This window comes from Lepidochelys olivacea (assembly GCF_965140295.1).
Source record: "Lepidochelys olivacea isolate rLepOli2 genome assembly, chromosome: 11".
Classification (NCBI taxonomy): domain Eukaryota; kingdom Metazoa; phylum Chordata; order Testudines; family Cheloniidae; genus Lepidochelys; species Lepidochelys olivacea.
Window position 1 is genome coordinate 41,148,483 of NC_140421.1, and position 20,150 is coordinate 41,168,632.

At 42.9% G+C, this 20,150-nt stretch overlaps 1 protein-coding gene across 3 annotated transcripts in view; it reads right to left on the reverse strand.

Moving 5' to 3' along the window:
* The window catches only part of LOC311528525 (neurabin-1-like), a 90,057-nt gene that overhangs the window by 1,675 nt on the left and 68,232 nt on the right, over positions 1 to 20,150 (reverse strand). For all 3 annotated transcript variants that reach the window (XM_084643660.1, XM_084643658.1, XM_084643659.1), the window contains one exon: positions 3,746 to 3,934. In XM_084643660.1, the coding sequence (XP_084499786.1) occupies positions 3,746 to 3,934 (189 nt within the window). The remainder of the gene's footprint in view (positions 1 to 3,745; positions 3,935 to 20,150) is intronic.

A 20,150-nucleotide genomic window follows, 5' to 3' on the forward strand; every position in this document is an offset into this window, starting at 1 on the left:
AGATGGTTGCCTTGCTGATAAATGGGGCGGAGGAGATGTAGCCTAGGTTTTGTATTGTTGTGAATAGTAAGTTTCATGTGGCACTTAAAGTGGAGCATCTGAGACTTTCTAATGAGTGATATAAAGAAATCAAATTGAACTGTTTTAAATTAATCTTCTGCTGACTCCCTTGATACAGCTGCATAAATAGTACATAGTAACAGCAGTTAGTGTGTATGTCTTCTTCCCCGCTTCCTTTACAGAGAATGTTGCTGAACTCAGATCAATCATCTGCGGTATTTAGTAGCTTGAGAAAACCTCTACCTATGAAAACAACTTGCAGAAATCTAACAAGTGTCTTTTAAGACAGTCACATACAATTCTTGGAGGTTCAATGAACTGAATGAAACAAAGCTGCATAAGCTAATGGGTGAAAAAGCTGCTCTTCGCCCCAGACACAGTAATACCTTTAAAATGCCAAAATCCAACTTGAAAAATGTGTTGGAAGATACAGTAAGGAAAAGTGGGTTTGTGCTGTGTTTTTTTTTTTTTTAAAAATCACTTCATATAAAGCAAAAAGGGGCAGGCTCAAAGATTGCAAGCCCCCACCCCTTAAAAAAAAAAAAAGTAGGGTATTTTTTCTGGGGTGATTTTACATTGGAAATTCAGGTTCTGTTTGCCCAGGAAGACATTATCACAAATGAAGTTGAAAAAACAACACTGAGAGCTAAGTAACAGAAGGAATTTATAGTTGCTGTTCAAAATCTGATTTTTTTATAACATTTTACTTCAGATATTAGCAATTTGAGTTAACATTTGTGAGCGCCTTCCTGCCTCCTCCCCTGGCAGCACTGACCCTAGTCTCCCACACCTGCCACAGTGAGCCCATTCCAACCCCTTCTGCTGCATTGTTCCATTCTCATTCCCTTCCTAACCCTTTTTCTAGCTTATCATTGTCTCCTGACTCCTTCCTCTCACAATGCAAGCCCACCCTGGTCTCCGCTATCCTCAAGAAAACCCACAACACACATCCCACAACATTGTCTCTCCAACGGTTTCACGATCTCTCTCCTCCCAGTCACCTCAATTTTTCAAATATGCAGTTTAACACTGATGTAGTTAATCCCTCTCCATCAGCTCTTTATTTCAATCCTTGCAATCTCTCTTTTCTCCACTCTACTGAAATGATTGCAAGGTCCACCAGTCTCACCACTCGGGGGGGGGGGGGGGGGAAGGGAGGAGAGGGGACACAGCCACGGGTAAGGCCAGATTCTGCTCCTGGCCCCACTCCCAGCGTTGGCTCCAGACTGGGAATGGAGCTGTGGCCAACGGCCAAGCCTGGGGACAGTGCTGGGAGCGGAGCCATGCTGAAGTTGGGATGGGACCAGGCGCAGAGACGGGAGCACCAATGGGGGCAGGACCAGAGCAGAGCTGGGGGCAGGGAGGGGCTGGCCAGCGCTTCCTCCCCAGAGCTGTGGCCCTGCTCCCTGCCCTGGGGGATGGTGGTGGTGCAGACGGGGTTAAGGTGGGGCACAACCCTCAAAAGTTTGGGGACCACTGCTTTAAAGCAATAATGTAACTGGGAACTGATTATCTGAGATTGCCTCTCACCTTGGTGCTACCTTTTTCCCAGTGGTCTGTCATCACCTCAGATCTGTTAACCTCAGGTAATATTGTAAGGGCCAGCTTTCCACCCAGGCATTTAGAAAGGGAGTGTTATTTACTTATTAGGAACCATTTATTTGTGACGGAAAAGTACCCTACTTTTTAATACTGAATATTAACACGGGATTGTCTATCTCAGTTATTGAAAGCATTGCAAGAACACAGGGTAATATCTTTTAATAGAAGGTCACTTTATAAATCAAAAGGATGAAATCAAAATAAAAAAGGGCTGAAACCAGTGCTCAATGAAGTCAATAGCCAGACTCCTATTTATTTCAGTGAGTATTGGATCAGGCCCTAAATCACCACACACATTTTTCAAAGTAATTTTGAAAAATCACTTGCCTCACTGACACTTGAGGTGTCATATATAAGGTATAGTAGACTTGTGATAGCAATACAATCAGACTTTTGAACCAGGGTTGGTTGTTCGTTCATGCCATGTATTAATCCAATATTAGGGTAATATAAAAAGGAATCCTATCAGCTTAATAGTTTTTTAAAAAATAGGTTTCTTTGACTATGTTACTTAAACCATAATAGATCATTATAATAAATAATCTTTGTTTAAACACCACTTTGCTTGTTTACTTTTTGCATTGCTCTCAGGTAGGACAGTGAAAATAAACTAGACAGTTCACTTCTCTAGAGACTGTCATTTTAATTTCACTTCCAGGTTCTTAGGCTTTAGCACAGCATCCAGTGTAAACAAGCAATGCAGTCCCTTTAAAAAAAAAATTCCACTGGACTTCTAAATAAATTCATGGAAGCATTTCTATTAGTCTTGTGTTTGCAAAAGCATGTTTATAACTTAAATTTTGAGTAAAACTGGACCTTACAAGGTACTTTTCAGGCAACTAAAACTAATATAATATTAAAGGTAGATGTAGTAAAACTGAAAGCATCCTCCATAATTTTAATCTGCAAGCGTTTATACATTTCATCTTCCCTAATGACACTTTTGTATTAACGTGGACAGTAACATTTGTGAGTAGAGTGCATTTCAATTTTTGATCAGCAGATGGCAACATCTGATTTCAGTTCCCAAACAGCAGTGTTATTTTCTATCTGGAGAATTTGAGTGCAATACTGTGAAAATGACTGCTTGAAGTACCAACGGGCCACACTTCCCATAGTTATCTTTTAAGTTACTGAATATGGTTTTCCCTATTGTCCAAGGAAACATTTCTGTGTTAAGTTATAGGAAATTTAGAGTTGCAAATCCATTCCAAGAGACAGATGTATTTAAATGGCAAAGTTAAAGGTTCATAAACCTACATTTTTTCTTCAAAAAAGATATTCTAATCCCACTATTAGTCACTAGATTTTGGTTTCAGACTTCACTGAACTCTGTTAGAGAAAACCTCCTTTTAGAATAATACCTTTCCAATCCAAAAAGTAGTCTAACAATATGAACGAACGAAGAAGAGCTGGAATGGACATGCAGCATGCAATTATCAGAGGCAAAATGACCACCTCAGCGCTGCAGCTGGTTGTCTCTCTTGGGTTTTTTAAAAAACCAGCTATGTATCAAGAAAACATACAAGGAAAGGCTTCTATTTAATAATAATAATAAAAATAATAATAAAAAAAGGATAAAAAAGATCAAAGTAGGCTCTTCAATAATGGTCAAATCAGAAAGTAGTAAGGTCTTAAGGAAAGGGGACTGAATTTTCATCTGAGGGCCATGGATCTTAATGAAAGTCAGATTTCTGAACTATGTAAATGAGATAGTTGGGACCTATTTTGCTACCACTTTTGAGATAAACATACCAATCCCTTTTGGGGCTTTAGTTGCTTTGAGTTTTAATATATTGTCACCGAGGAATAACTGTTTAGTTTGCGCTTTCATTCTATTATCACATCCTTTTCATAATATTTTGATACACTTCACCTTTAATTTGATGTCATTCACTAACTGATCTTCTATTCTACCATGCCAAGAGCACAGCAGTAACTGACTTTTAAAAAAACCCAATGTTCAACAATGCCTGAATAGGAAAAGGATAAGTATCTATATTTAAAAGATGTATGTATGAACTGGCAATCAAACTCCTACCGTATTTATACATTACAAATACACACAGGGGCATGTACTTACCTTCAACTTATCACTGTCAAGCAGCATTAACTGCTGTCCATCTATATTCTTGGCGGTAAACTCTGCAATGTATTGCTCCATGTTCATCCCCATCAACCAATGGCATACCTGTTGGGTTGTCCACTCTGAAATTGGTCTACTGTGCCACTGATTTTGTTTTCCTGTTGCTGCACATTCATCATCTAATGCCTAACCAATCAAGAAAGTTACAGTGAACAGTTTAAAATGAAACATTTTTCCGACTTAAGCATACATCAAATTTCAGTTACCGAGTTTGGGTAACAAAGTGTGTATTTTCAATATAATGTAGCAATTCTATCATGCAAAATCAATTTACACAGAGTAATGAACTTGAGAGTTAAGTATCTTAATGAAAACGTTTTGATCTAAATTTAACTGGATTTAAAAAGTTTTAAAAATTGTATTTTTCCTTCTACAAAACTTAGTATTTGTTTAAGAACTTATGGGGCCTCATAACTTGCAGTCTGTTATGTTTTTTTAAATCCACGACATATAAAAGCATCGCAGTAGCCAAGATGACAAAATTCATCACAAATGTAAGTAAGAAGAAAATTTGCAAGGCATTTTAGTTCTGTCTGAGAAGTTTATTTCTCATGGAAGTCTAAAACACTGACTTAAAACCCAGGATTAATGTACCCAAGTGCAAGCTTCCTCAATCAGTTAACATAGCACAATCCTGACATGTAACAATGTTGCTCCTCCTGTGCTGTGCCTAAAAAGAAACAAGTGACAATTGAGTCATATGCTGTGGCAATTTGGGAGAGTGCATAAACACCTATGAGACCACTCACTTTCCCCTTGTGACCATCCCATGGTTTTTAAATGTCCAGTTCTCAGTTAATAATATCTGTTTAACATAAATAACTATAGTTATTACTAAATTTGGCATATTTCTCCAAAATCAGAAGACCTGTTTATTCTCTTACTTCATCCTGGCACACCAATATTTTATCTTTAGTTTCACAGGCTAGCCAGTAAGTTACCTGAGGAGTATCAGGACTTGCAGTATTCCATTGAACCTGTACCTCTATAGACATGCCTTCCTGGCGAGGTAACATTTACATTTTTTTTTTTTTTTTTTTTGCTGCTGCTGCTGTTGCTGACAGCTCAGCTTTTCTGGCTGAGCTATTGCTAGATGCCAACTGGTAGCCTCAGCTGCTAGGACTGGACTACAGTTCCAGCTGCCGACAACAGAGGCTGCTGCAGGGCTTGCTAGCTCCTACAAAGAGGCTGCTCCCTGCCTGTAAAAAGCCTGAGTGGTGTGGCCCATGTTGGCAGGTGGAGCAGCAGCTGCCTGCTCCTTTCATTTTCTCACACTGGAGAAGGGGAGACAAAGGTGAATTAAGCATGGGGCTCAAGGGCAGAGACCCATGAGAATGTGTCTCCCTCCTGTCCAGACAACTGCAGGATGTACTGGACCATGGACAGGGAAGGTGTGTAGAGAAGGGTCTTTCCCATTACTAAGTAGTAAAAGGAAAGACAGCCCCGCATACTGTGTATTTATTGTACTTTTCAGATCCATCACAGCCCTTCTACTTTACGATATGTATTCTTACAATGTATAGGATTTTCAGTTGTGTGTGTTCTCTTACTAACCTAGGGGAAGGCAAAACTATTTTTTCCTTAGCTTAGGGAGGGTCGCTATGTCAAAGTTTGAGAACCCTTCTCTTGCTTTTACTGGAAACAATGAGATCTTTGTCTATTCAGGACAAGGGAGTTTGTGCCTGCCTCCGCCCTAGTTAATATACACAAGAGAGGCCTCACAATTGTTACAAAATAGCTCAGTGAGGAAACAATCTTCCAAGCAACGTTGTCTGAAGTACTCCATGTAATGCCTGTATCTGGATAGAGACAGAGTGAAGTTTTCTACCTAAGATATCAGGCAGTAGATTCCTGAAGTAGAGAGAGAAAATCCATTGTACACTGCTAATGGGAATGTAAGAGAATTTAAAAAAAAAAAAAAAAAACAGTTCTGAAAACAATATACTTCTGTGTACCAGAGTTCAGGATTCCTTGATCTGATGCAGTAATCCAAAATATGTATTAGTAGGACAGGAGCTCCAGATGTCCGCGGCACCAAGAGACTCAGAATAAAGTGTGTGTGTTTTGTTTTTTTTTTAACTGCATCCCAGGTTCATGAGGATTAAACCTCTGATTGCAGTAAAGGCAACTAAAATTATCTGACAATTTACACTTTAAGATCTGTGAACTGAATGTATTATTCAAACAACGACATTTTCATATTTGATTGTAACGAACAATGAGTACAAACATGTTTATACAGAACAGCTATTGGGAATCCTAATTTTTGTGAACACAGCTTTTGCAGAGTATGAACAAGTCTACTTGACACCTATTTTCCAGGACAATCTTGAATGTGTTCACCTAGCGGGAAGAACCATCAGCACAAAGAACAGAGCTTGTTATACTACTCATTGCAAGTCCTATATAGGTCAAAAGCAACATTACTTTTAATCTCCATGCCATACTAGCAGCTGCTAGAGATACTCATAAGTCTTAATTCATACTTTCAATCCTTCAAGTTTGACCATGGCGTGAGAAGGTTCTGGAGAGTCCTGTTGTGGTTTCCTCAATAGAAGCAAGAAAACAAGACTAGATATGCTGCCAAAGCTAAAAAGTAAAGTAAAATATTATCCAAATATATTTAAAGTTATATAAAGTATATAAAATCTGGAGTTAAAGCTTACTTATCAGATTTATATTTTGTTTCTTTAATCTATGGTGCCTGTATTACAATCGTATTGTTGCCAGTCCAGAACATCAGTACTTAAGAGGATTTATTCCAGTTACATAAACAGGCCCAGATTCTCTGATACACTAAGTTTCCACTTGATGTAACAGGAGAAATCAGGTCCCTCAGGGAGTCTGTTACAGCTATCTGGCTCTCAGGGAGGATCTGTGCTGCTGGCCCTCAAGCTGTGCTAACCTACTCCTGCTGGCAACACTCCAAGGCACTGTGACCCAGTCATATCCTCAGATACTCGTTCCTGACCCAGACCCTCCTACACTAGGGGTCACAGTGCAAAAACCAGGTACACCAGTTATGCCAGCTGAGAGCTCTCCCACACCAAGGGAATTCTCAGCTGGTCAGATCTAGCTGCTTTCCAGCCCCTTTGTATCTCTAGAATACCACAAGAGGGCCAGAATCTGGCTCATACTTTTTTCCTTTAATCCTATAAAAATGATGTATTAACATTACAGTATTATATTGCTTACTGATTTGCTTATTACATACAATAATTTGTAAAATCATCTTATTTACCCTCAAGACTTATTTTTTTATTCCTCCAAAACTCTTTGCCCTTTGATGCTGACAGGTCTTTTACTCTCCACCAGCTAAGATTATAATTTCTGACTCAAATTGGCAGACTCAGGATGGGCTACACTAGAAAATTAGCTTGGCATAACTGCATTGCTCAGGGGTGTGAAAAATCCACACCCAAAGCAGTGTAGTTAAACTGACCTAACTCCCCATGTAGACAGATTTATAGGGTTCTTTGAACATGTATTATCTATATATCAGAGGAATTAGGGTCAAAAACTCAGTCTTTGCACTAAAACCGTCTAGAACACACCCCCACTCCCAAAAAAGGGCAGAGATTGCTGACCCTACACACATTTTTATTTTTTACTGCCACACAGGGGAAAGCATGGGGGAGGACAGAAGAAAAAAAAAATAGCTAAAGCTTCTTTAGAGAAAATTGAGGGGGTGGGGAAACAGCATGCTAGCCTTTTATAATTTAACAGATCTTATAATACAACAATGAATGTGAATGCGATTAAAAGAACCGAACTTCTCATGTGGGAAGGCTTAAAGAAAGGGGGAATTAATCAGTGTGTGCAGAGACTAGTTCTTTTGAGATGTGTCCCCCATGGGCGCTCTAGTTCAGGTATGCGTGTATCCCACACGCCTTTGATCCGAGATTTTCATTAGCAGTGTCTGTTCAGTCCACACATGCAGTGTTCATATCCTCGTGTCTTGCACAAAGGCTGTATCAGGGAAGAGGTTTCCCACACCTTTAATGAATCTTACAGTTGTTGTAGAGTGAGCAAACAGCAAGAACCCTCAATTGCAGAAAGAAAAGTTGTTAAGGTGGCCAAATGAACCTTAAGAGAACTTACTGACATTTTCTTTAATCGCAACAGATAATCCAGAACAAGCAGAAGCTAGGTGGATTCAGGAACAACTTTCCAGAGCTCACATCAGTTACTAAATCCCCACTTTTGAAGGTAAGCATTTCTGGTTGAATCTTTCCTATAATTTAGAAATATCTGCTGTAACTCTGCAGAACAGGTCAACTAATTCCTACAAAAGGAGGTAGAGAATTTTCAGATTGCGATGCAGCAGTCAACTGGCGTCCTGGGAGAGAAGCCGAGGAACAAGTGGAAGATTTATTGTTGGACAAAGACCTAGGTGAAACAGGCAAGGAAACTATGCCTATCTCAACCACATCCAGACTATTAGGACAACTCTGGCCTTGTCCTGTTAGATTTTGTTCACAATTCTGACATTAAAGCTGCCAGGCGAAACGCATAAAAGAGCTTCTTCGTCTTAAGGAGAAGGAAGGCACCTAACACCTCCACCACTTAACAGAACAGATGACATTTCCTGTTCATAGCAGTGGTGAAGAGCTCCACCTCTGGGAATCCCCAATTCCCATTTGCAGTCCTGGAGGGGTGGAAACCTGCTGGGAGCATCGGCATTCCCATTCTGCCTGCCCAGGAGATACATTGCTGAAATTCTTAGGTGTTTTTTTTTTTTTATGCACTAGTTTCATAACCTTATTGCTTTGGCACAGAGGGAAAGGGATCTCACTCCTCCATGCAGACTGATCTAAAACATGCAGGCCACATGGTCTGTCATGAATCTGTCTGATGAGAGGCAAAAAACGGAGGCAGGCGTTTCTGACTGCTCTGAGCTCCAACAGGTTGATGTGGAGGATGGTTTATTGAGGTGACCCTCCGCCTTGTACCATGAGAGCATCAAAGTGTTATCTCTAGCCTAACAGAGATAATCTGTTGCTAGAGTTACCCTTGGCATAAGCTGAAGGAAGGGAATTTCCTTCCCTACACTGCAGTGGTCCTTCCACCAATCTAGGGAGTGCTTCACCTGTTGGAAGAACCGACACCCTTTTGTCCAGGCTATGTCCCTTTGGTGAGCCAACTGATCTGAGCCATCCTGGAAACAATGAAAGAGTAATCTCACATATTCTGTCACAAAGGTGCAAGCCACCATGTGACCTAGAAGTTGAAGACAGTTTCTGACTGAAGTCTGAGGGCTCCCTTGAATCGTTCAGACAAGGCTTGACAGTGTCATGAATCTATTCATGAGAAGGAAGGACTTGGATACCAAAGAATCCAGGGATGCCCTATAAATCGTATGTTCTGTACAGGAGTCAGATTTTCTCAAATTCAACTGACGGCCCATGTCCAAGAATAAAGAAAGTGCCCTCAGCATAGCAGCCAACACCTCTTGATACAACTGACCCCTGAACAACCAATCTTCAAGGTATACAATATTACAATTGCCTGATGACACAGATAGGTGGCCACTACCAACTGAACCTTTGAGAACACTCCCTTTGCTGAGGAGGAGTACCCAGTACTGAAAATGGACCTGACCTATGACAAAAATGCAGGAATTTTCTGTGGGATGGATGTTTCCCTGTGTGGAAGTATGAAGGCTGAAAACCAAACCCCTGAATTTAGAGAAGGAATTATAGCAGTCAGAGTCACCATCTTGAACTTTTGAGACTTCATGAATTTGTGTAAGGAGTCTTAAATCCAAGATCGCTGTCCAACCTCCATTTTACTTTGACACAAACAAGTACATTGAGTAGAAGCCCCTTCCGTTGTGCTGATCAGGGTCCGACTATCACCCCCAAGATGAAAAAGGGAGTTTATCTCCTGTGAGAGGGGTCCCTGAAGAGAGATAGGGAAGGTGAAGGAGGAGGAGGACGGAGGTAAAATGGATAATGTAGCTTGACGATATTATTTCCAGTACCCATTTGTCCAAGGTGATTCACTCCCATGCTTGCCAGAAATGGAAAAGTTAGTCTCCAAATGGGCAGGGGGAGAGGCCAGCAAACAGTTGCAGCTGACATGCTAAAAGACGAAGTCTGCTGTGAACTTGCATCAAGTGGGTTAGTGGATCTTTCTCTGGAACCTATGCTCTTTCTTGGAAGTTCCATTAGTCTCTGAAACCCAGAGCTTTGCATCAGGCAGGATCTTTGGGACGACTGCTGTCTACTGAATTTTCTTTTGTTTGCAGGAGTGTAGCTGCTTGATGAACATAATGAGGCCCTGGAAGCTGCAACAACTTGTCAGTATCCTCCATGAACAACTTCAGTCCATCGAACAGGAAATCCTTTACCATATTCAGGACTTCTCTGGGGAAACCAGACAACTGTAGCCAAGATGCCCTGTACATCATCACTGCCGTGGAATTGGAGTAGGCTACAGGGTATCTGCATCATCCAGAGCTGTCTGGAAGGATGTCCTCGCCAGTAACTGTCCCTCATTGTCACGGTTCCTCCCCCACTCTGAACTCTAGGGTACAGATGTGGGGACCTGCATGAAAAACCTCCTAAGCTTATCTTTACCAGCTTAGGTCAAAACTTCCCCAAGGTACAAAATATTACCTTTTGGACTGGCCGCTACCACCACCAAACTAATACTGGTTACTGGGGAAGAGCTGTTTGGACGCGTCCTTCCCCCCAAAATACTTCCCAAAACCTTGCACCCCACTTCCTGGACAAGGTTTGGTAAAAAGCCTCACCAATTTGCCTAGGTGACTACAGACCCAGACCCTTGGATCTTAAGAACAATGAACAATCCTCCCAACACTTGCACCCCCCCTTTTCTGGGAAATGTTGGATAAAAAGCCTCACCAATTTGCATAGGTGACCACAGACCCAAACCCTTGGATCTGAGAACAATGAAAAAGCATTCAGTGTTTTACAAGAAGACTTTTAATAAAAAAATAGAAGTAAATAGAAATAAAGAAATCCCCCCTGTAAAATCAGGATGGTAGATATCTTACAGGGTAATTAGATTCAAAAACATAGAGAACCCCTCTAGGCAAAACCTTAAGTTACAAAAAAGATACACAGACAGAAATAGTTATTCTATTCAGCACAATTCTTTTCTCAGCCATTTAAAGAAATCATAATCTAACACATACCTAGCTAGATTACTTACTAAAAGTTCTAAGACTCCATTCCTGTTCTGTCCCTGGCCAAGACGACTACAGACAGACACAGACCCTTTGTTTCTCTCCCTCCTCCCAGCTTTTGAAAGTATCTTGTCTCCTCATTGGTCATTTTGGTCAGGTGCCAGCGAGGTTACCTTTAGCTTCTTAACCCTTTACAGGTGAGAGGAGCTTTCCCCTGGCCAGGAGGGATTTCAAAGGGGTTTACCCTTCCCTTTATATTTATGACACGCCCCCCAAATCTCAGCTAGGGTGAAACACTGGCTGGGATTTCTTCCTGGAGCTCTAGGAAAACAGAGTTAATAAGACACATGCATCTCTAAATATACTACCAAGTACATAAAGACTAACAATATTTTCCACATCTCAAGGACGATTTTAACCAGTTGATTCTGGGAAACTTTCACGGGAGAGTGCATCAGCCACTTTGTTAGAAGCTCCTGAGATGTGTTGGATGTCGAAATCAAAATCTTGGAGAGCTAAACTCCACCAAAGGAGTTTTTTGTTAGTTTCTTTGACGGTGTGAAGCCACTTTAGTGCAGCATGGTCGGTTTGCAGGTGGAAACGCCGTCCCCAAATATATGGGCGTAGCTTTTCCAGAGCGTAGACAATGGCATAACATTCTTTTTCAGTGACTGACCAGTTGCTTTCCCTCTCAGACAGTTTTTTGCTGAGAAACACTACAGGGTGGAATTCTTGATCAGGTCCTTTCTGCATTAAAACTGCTCCCACACCACGCTCGGATGCATCTGTGGTTACTAGGAACGGTTTGTCAAAGTCTGGGGCCCTTAGTACAGGGTCAGACATGAGTGTTGCTTTAAGCTTGTTAAAGGCCTTCTGACACTTTCCGGTCCACTGAACAGCATTTGGCTGTTTCTTTTTCGTTAGGTCTGTCAGTGGGGCAGCGATTTGGCTGTAGTGCGGTACAAATCGTCTGTAATAACCGGCCAAGCCTAAGAAGGATTGAACCTGTTTCTTTGACTTTGGGACAGGCCACTTTTGGATAGCATCCACTTTGGCCTGTAGGGGGCTGATAGTTCCTTGACCCACCTGGTGTCCAAGGTAAGTCACTCTGTTTAGGCCTATTTGACACTTCTTAGCCTTAACAGTTAGTCCTGCCTCCCTTATGCGCTCAAGGACTTTTTGTAGATGTTCCAGGTGTTCTGCCCAGGAATCCGAAAATATGGCCACATCGTCAAGGTAGGCGACTGCATATTCTCCTAATCCCGCTAGGAGACCATCTACAAGTCTTTGGAAAGTGGCAGGTGCATTTCGCAGCCCGAAAGGGAGTACATTAAATTCATACAGCCCGAGATGTGTGATGAAGGCTGACCTTTCCTTGGCAGATTCATCTAGCGGTACCTGCCAGTACCCCTTGGTTAAGTCCAAGGTAGAGATGAACTGGGCCCGTCCCAGTTTCTCTAATAGTTCATCAGTGCGTGGCATTGGATAGTTGTCTGGGCGAGTTACAGCATTTAGCTTACGGTAGTCCACGCAAAAACGTATTTCCCCATCTGGTTTGGGAACTAGAACCACTGGAGATGCCCATGCACTTTCAGAGGGGCGGATTACACCCATCTGTAACATATCCTGGATCTCCCGTTCTATAGCAGTTTTAGCTTGAGGAGACACCCGGTAAGGGTGGACCCTAATTGGGTGAGCATTACCTGTGTCAATGGAGTGGTATGCCCGTTCAGTCAGTCCTGGGGTGGCTGAGAACGTTGGCGCGTAGCTAGTGCACAGCTCCTGGATCTGCTGTCGCTGCATACGCCCAAGGGTCATGGAGAGGTTCACCTCTTCCACACCACCAGCACATTTCCCTTCGTAATAGACACCTTCAGGCCACTCAGCGTCGTCTCCTCCCTGGGCTGTAAACTGACAAACCTTTAATTCTCTGGATCGATTAGAAGAGCTGAGAGGCGGTGGGTTGCTCCGTGCCGCCGTCCACGCTCTCTGGAGGCTTTCATCTACTTCCTGTTCGGTCTGGAACTGTTCCCTTGATGCTGGAGACATCAGTTCCTCATTGGATTGGGGACATAGGCTTGGTCCCTCTGGAAGCGATATAGGGGATGGAGCTGTTTCTGTTGACTGTGAACCGCTCTCCGCTGGTGCACTATGTTGGGATTCAGGCTCCGGCTGAGCCTCTTGTGTAGGGTTATCGGCTGCTGCCAGTTCAGGTTCGGTGGGGCCCTCTGGTGTTGAGGTTGCAAGTACTGGATTCAGTGCTGGCACGGGGTCTGGTGTTGGTTGTTTGGCTGGTTCCGGTTCTGGGACTGGTTCCGTCTGGGTCTCTGGGACTGGATCCACTACTGCTGTTGCAGACATTGGCCTGGGGTCCGGGTCCATCACCTCTGACCGGGCCCTGATAGAAGTTTCCGGAACAGAGCTAGGCCCCACGGCTTGTTTAGCCTGGCTGCGGGTGACCGTTCCCATCCTCTTGGCCTGCTTCACGTGATTGGCCAAGTCTTCCCCCAACAGCATGGGGATGGGATAATCATCATAGACTGCAAAAGTCCACATTCCTGACCAGCCCTTGTACTGGACAGGCAACTTGGCTGTAGGCAAATTGAAAGAGTTGGACTTGAAGGGTTGAATCGTCACTTGGATCTCTGGGTTGATTAAATTGGGGTCCACTAAGGAAGCATGGATAGCTGACACTTGTGCTCCGGTGTCCCTCCACGCGGTGACCTTCTTCCCGCCCACACTCACAGTTTCCCTCCGCTCCAAGGGTATCTGGGAGGTATCTTGGACCTCTGGTGTGATTCCGGTGCAATGAACTGTAATCTGTTGGGGTTCTTGGGGCAGTTGGCCTTTACATGCCCCAGCTCGTTACATTTAAAACATCGTCCAGCTGACGGGTCACCGGGGCGAGGTGGGTTGCTGGAGAACGGGGTGGTGGGACGATAAGGGGTCTGGAGGCTTCTTTGGGAGGTAGGTGGGGCTTTGGGCGGCCCCCGGTAATAGGGTGTGGTCTGGGGTGGTCCCTTCTGGTCTCCGCTCCAACTGCGACCAGTTTTCTTCTTCTCTGCCACCTCCACCCATCTGGCTCCAATCTCTCCTGCCTCGATTACAGTTTTGGGTTTCCCATCGAAGATGTATCTTTCTATTTCTTCAGGAACACCCTCTAAGAATTGTTCCATTTGCATTAGGAAGGGCAAATTTACTGGAGATTCAACACTTGCTCCTGATATCCAGGCATCCCAATGTTTCACAATGTGGTAGGCATGTCGGGTAAATGACATGTCTGGTTTCCACCTTAGGGCTCGGAACCTCCGACGAGACTGCTCGGGTGTTATCCCCATTCTGACTCTCGCCTTGGATTTAAACAGTTCATACTTGTTCATATGTTCTTTAGGCATTTCAGCTGCCACCTCAGCTAAGGGTCCACTGAGCTGCGGCCTCAGCTCTACCATGTATTGGTCAGTAGAGATGTTGTACCCAAGGCAGGCCCTTTCGAAGTTTTCTAAGAAGGCCTCAGTATCATCACCTGCCTTGTAGGTGGGGAACTTTCTGGGATGGGAAGTGGTACCTGGAGAAGGATTGCTAGGGTTTGTTGGTATATTCTGCTGGGCCTTTATCCTCTCCATCTCCTCCACATGCTTCCTTGCCTCCATTTCCCTCTTGTGGGCAGCCTCCTGTACCTCCTTCTCCAGCCGCATGAGTTCTATCTGTCTTTCATGTTCCCTTTGTTTTTCCTCAGCCTGAAATTTGGCTAATTCCAGCTGTAGTCGAGCCGAGGATTTGGCCATTCTAACCTCTCTGTTTTTAACTAACTTTACACCCGAGGTTTAGAAATAAACAAACAAAACTTGGCTGTAAAATTTTGCTGTGCTGGAATAGAATACCTATTCTCTGATAGTGATTGTCAGCCTACAGAAAAAGACAATTCCCTTGTCTCTGCTCTGGGCCCAAATTAAAGCAAAAAACCTCCAACTACTTGGAAACCTGCTTACCCAGCCCAAAGAAAAAAAAATTTCTTTTCAAACCTGTGCTCCTTGTAAAACAAAAAAAAAATCAAAATCCTAAAAAAAACCCTGCCACTTTTGTCTCCAGGCAAATGGGTAGAGCACACACCCCCTATTTACTTTTAGGAAGAAAAGAAAAAAAAAAAACCTCTGGGTTGGAAGACTGTGAATTTCCCTGCAGGAGTTAAGTACCCTGCCTCCAGGCAAAGAAAACCTGCAATTCACAAGATAATCCCCTTTTGTCTCTGCTTGGCCACAAAGCAGAGAGAAACCAAGCTGCTTTCAGTTTCAAAGCTGCTTCCTGGACTTCCTAAAAATTCCTTTTTAAAATCTGTATTTCTAGTTCAAAAAATCTCAACTGGATTTCAAAATGATTTCAGGTTAATCCCACCGCTGTGCCACCATGTCACGGTTCCTCCCCCACTCTGAACTCTAGGGTACAGATGTGGGGACCTGCATGAAAAACCTCCTAAGCTTATCTTTACCAGCTTAGGTCAAAACTTCCCCAAGGTACAAAATATTACCTCTTGGACTGGCCGCTACCACCACCAAACTAATACTGGTTACTGGGGAAGAGCTGTTTGGACGCGTCCTTCCCCCCAAAATACTTCCCAAAACCTTGCACCCCACTTCCTGGACAAGGTTTGGTAAAAAGCCTCACCAATTTGCCTAGGTGACTACAGACCCAGACCCTTGGATCTTAAGAACAATGAACAATCCTCCCAACACTTGCACCCCCCTTTTCTGGGAAATGTTGGATAAAAAGCCTCACCAATTTGCATAGGTGACCACAGACCCAAACCCTTGGATCTGAGAACAATGAAAAAGCATTCAGTGTTTTACAAGAAGACTTTTAATAAAAAATAGAAGTAAATAGAAATAAAGAAATCCCCCCTGTAAAATCAGGATGGTAGATATCTTACAGGGTAATTAGATTCAAAAACATAGAGAACCCCTCTAGGCAAAACCTTAAGTTACAAAAAAGATACACAGACAGAAATAGTTATTCTATTCAGCACAATTCCTTTCTCAGCCATTTAAAGAAATCATAATCTAACACATACCTAGCTAGATTACTTACTAAAAGTTCTAAGACTCCATTCCTGTTCTGTCCCTGGCCAAGACGACTACAGACAGACACAGACCCTTTGTTTCTCTCCCTCCTCCCAGCTTTTGAAAGTATCTTGTCTCCTCATTGGTCATTTTGGTCAGGTGCCAGCGAGGTTACCTTTAGCTTCTTAACCCTTTACAGGTGAGAGGAGCTTTCCCCTGGCCAGGAGGGATTTCAAAGGGGTTTACCCTTCCCTTTATATTTATGACACTCATCAATGGTAGTTTGACATTATTCCCTTTGGTCTGGAGGAAGGTGTTGAATGAAAACTGAATTTTGCATAATTTGTGAAGTTATATTTAGCCATCAGTTCCTGTAATTCATGATGCAGAATTTTATCGTTGTAGATTAATAAGATTTCCTTCCTAAAAAGTCCAGGCACTTCAGGGCTGTCATACAAGGGGGCTTATACCATTCGTTCACTGGTGTCTACCAGAGAGTTGGGTGGAGGGTGGGAAAATAGAAACTCAAGAGTACTTGGTGGGAACATAATACTTTATTGGTTCTCTCAAACACAGGTGTTACTGTGGCCAGGGTTTCCCAAATGGTTTTTGCAGGTTCCAGCAGAGCCTCATTGATAGGAAGGGCAACCCTGGATGGTGTTGCGGAGTGAACAATATCCAACAGCTTCTGTCGTGATTCTTTGATCTCCTTGAGAGGTATCTGTAGGGAATCTTCCATATGTTTAATGAGGTCTTGAAATCACTGACAATCACTGGCCAAAGGAGGAAGCGTCATTACCACCTCTTTGGGTGATGAGGATGCGATGGTAGTGTGAGGGGTTGCTTCTTCATATGCCCTTGCCTCCTAATCCTCAAACCTTTCCTCTTGTTGAGTGGTGTGATGGGAGAGGAGAAGCTTGAGTCTCTCCCATCATCCCAATGGGAGAGGGTTGAGGCGTTGGAGAACTGTTGACAATAAGCTATCCAGGGGTCCCAATATGGCCATTGAGCACCATGTCTGGTGGGGCAGGCAACCAAGGTTGTTTCCACCAAGAATGATGAGTTCCCTAGAAATCCTCTCTGTCTCTTTGAGAAAGAGGTTCCTATGTGGGTACACAGGAAAACCTTGGACAGAGATCAGCGATACTGAAGGGAGATCTCCATCTCTCTTCATCCTCTAATTGGGGAACTCCAACTGAAAAAGGAGGTGAATCAAAGAGGTATATGGGTCGATGACAGAGTGATTCTCGATACTGATGGAGACTCTGGTTCCATAAGTCCCTTGGGTACTTAAAGTCTTGCAGTACTGAGCAGAATTGTGGTAACCATTGTTGTACCAAAGGCATGGTATGCCCATCCCTGCAGGATGGTACTGAGAGTTTCACATGCTTTGCAGAAGGCGCTGACGTAGATGGAAACTTAGTCATACATGGTACTGAAGAACCCAACAGGGGTACTGGAAGAGGAGTTAAGTCCAGTGGTACTGGTCTTAGGTATTTGTTCTGGCCATTTCTGCTAAGCGGTACCGGGTTCTTCTCAGAGACATGCTTACCCTCAGAGGTATGTGATTTTCCCCCTTGTCTTTATCGGAGAAGATATTCACCTCTATAGTAATGACTCTCAAGGTTGAAGAAGCTGTTCACCTGCTCAGAGAATGAGGTCATTCTGGAGGTACACTCCTTAATAGGAGAGTTAAAGCACCTCTTTTGGAGACCTTTAGAGAAGGTCTCTGAAACTTTCCCTTTTCTGGGGGAGTACTGCACCGAGCTTGAAGAGGTGCTAGATACCCCCAGAGATTGATGTAATGCGGGGAGGAGAGGGTGTTGTTCTGACCTGGGTCTGAAGTGGGACAAAATGACTGCTTTACCATTAACAGCCACAGCTGGATTTCCTGGTCTTTTAGAGGCCTGGATTTGAGGGCTAAACAGAAGTGCAGTGTGCAGCTTCCCTAGGCAGCAAATGCACTTAGAGCGTCTGTTGTTGACCAGAATGACCTCTAACCAAGGCAGTGTTTAAACCCCGATGAACTGGGCATAACCCTTTCAGGGACAAGCTCCCTGGAGGAAACAAAACAAATCTGTTAAATAACCAGTTGAACTAACTACAAACTAACAAACTCACTAACTAAAAGTAAAATAAATTAAGCTAGACCAAAGTAAGCAAGTAACTGAGACACGCCCAATGCAGATACACTAAGTTCTGTCTCAGCCTGAGGCAGCTGAGAAGGAACTGAGGGCAATTTGCCTGCAAGCCTGATATAGCCTTGGTCTGGAGCATGAGGATCTTAACAGTGCATGAACAGGCTGAAGGAACACGGCTAATGAAAAATCTCCAAACAAAGGCTCGTGGGGCACATGCATACCTGGCCACTGACCAAAAGTAGTATCTAAATTAGTTTAAGATATTACCAAAATTCCAACAATCTCCCCAATTTGACATACTGTTGCTATGACAAACTCTGACCCCGGCATACAGTATACTGCCTTAGATTCTGCTCAGTTAAAGCAATTTAAAACATAGCTTCAAGTAAATTTTTTCCCTTGCAAGTGTTGCATCACAAGAATTGGTTTTTTTTTAAACTAACTGGGCTCACAAACAACACAGAAGTGCCTCAGCTGATTGCTCCCCAAGCAGTCACTAAATGCTAGCCCAGTTTTCCTCTATCTTCACTGTGGGAAATGGCTTAAAGCATGGCCGGACTTTTCTTTTTATGAAAACTGAAAAGCAGCAAAAAGAGGAAGTGTCAGGGTGAGCAAATGCCCTTTAAAAAAAACAAACAAACAAAAACAAAAAAACCCAGCTACAGGTATGTTAATAATTCAAAGAACAGGATCCAAGAGAGTTGTGGAGAGTGGAGATAAGGGAGAGCAACTTTTCTCACCCCAAAGTATCTGGGCAATATTGGGAGTGACTGAGGATAAGACCCTGCAGTGCCCAAAGAGTGTAAGGAGATGGTGAGAGACCAGCAACAGATCAAAAGGTTCCCAAGAGCAGAAGAGGGGGTACCTACATGCTGGGTGGTAACCAGTTCACTAGCAAGCCACTTGGGAAGCTCAATAAGCAGGAATTGGCTTCACTGCAACTAGCCTGCAGAACTCCCCAAAAGCACTCCTCTTCATTCAGTTCTCTATATTTTTGAGAGAGTATTCTTGTGTTCTACCCTACCCTCAACTGCAATAGAGGGAGGAGTCATAGGGTCAGCTCCTTTCTCCAGCCAACTCACGCACCTTTAGGAGGTATTTCATCCCCAGACTGTTCCAGACTTTTAAAGGGCATGGAAGAGGTGTGTACTGGTGTTTCTCTCTTTTCCAGCAGCTTTTTGAAGTAGAAGTTTGTTCCTCTGAAGGCAGGGGATGCTCTTGCGGCTAGTTCCACCTCTGGTGATGATATATGAAACTACCCAAGCAAGGTGGGACTTCTACCTGTGAAGGAGGTGCTAAGTCCAAGGCGCTAGATGTCCAAAAGTAATCTTTAAGAATGACCAAGATTGGCCATTTACATAACCTGTCACTTATACCAGAACTAATCATAATGAGTGGAAACAAACACTGCTTACTTTTTACCATGTAAAGTCATAATTCAGGAACAATTTTAATCTTTCTACTATGCATTTGCAGCTGCTCAGCAACACTTATTTTTTTTAAACAATTATTGTACAAGTCATAGCACAGTTTATGACAGGTGCCAGTTTAGCAGCCTCAAACTGACTACCAATTTTTCTGAAGTTGGAGAGCTGCAAGTACAGGTAAAATACCTTTCTCATTGAAATAACTGTCTTCACGCACAAAAAAGTGGCACGCTCAGTATTTCGGAGTACAAATTTTCTTGGGATAGCACAAGGATATTTAAGATAATTGCTAAAAAAAACTGCCGTTTAAAGATAACTTTCCCCTGTTGACATACAAAGCTCATACAAATATCAAGCGAACAAGTAACAATACTGGTACTATGAAACAGTACAAACTAGTACAATCTGTGTTCATACAGACAACTATTGCTGGAAGTCTAAAACTGAGAATTACTAAAAACTGCATTTGAAACTTAACGATCAAATACTCAAGAAAATATTGGGCTTTGTAACAATTTTAAACAAATCTGCATTACTTGACACTTTTAGCAGCATGGATTCCATCCA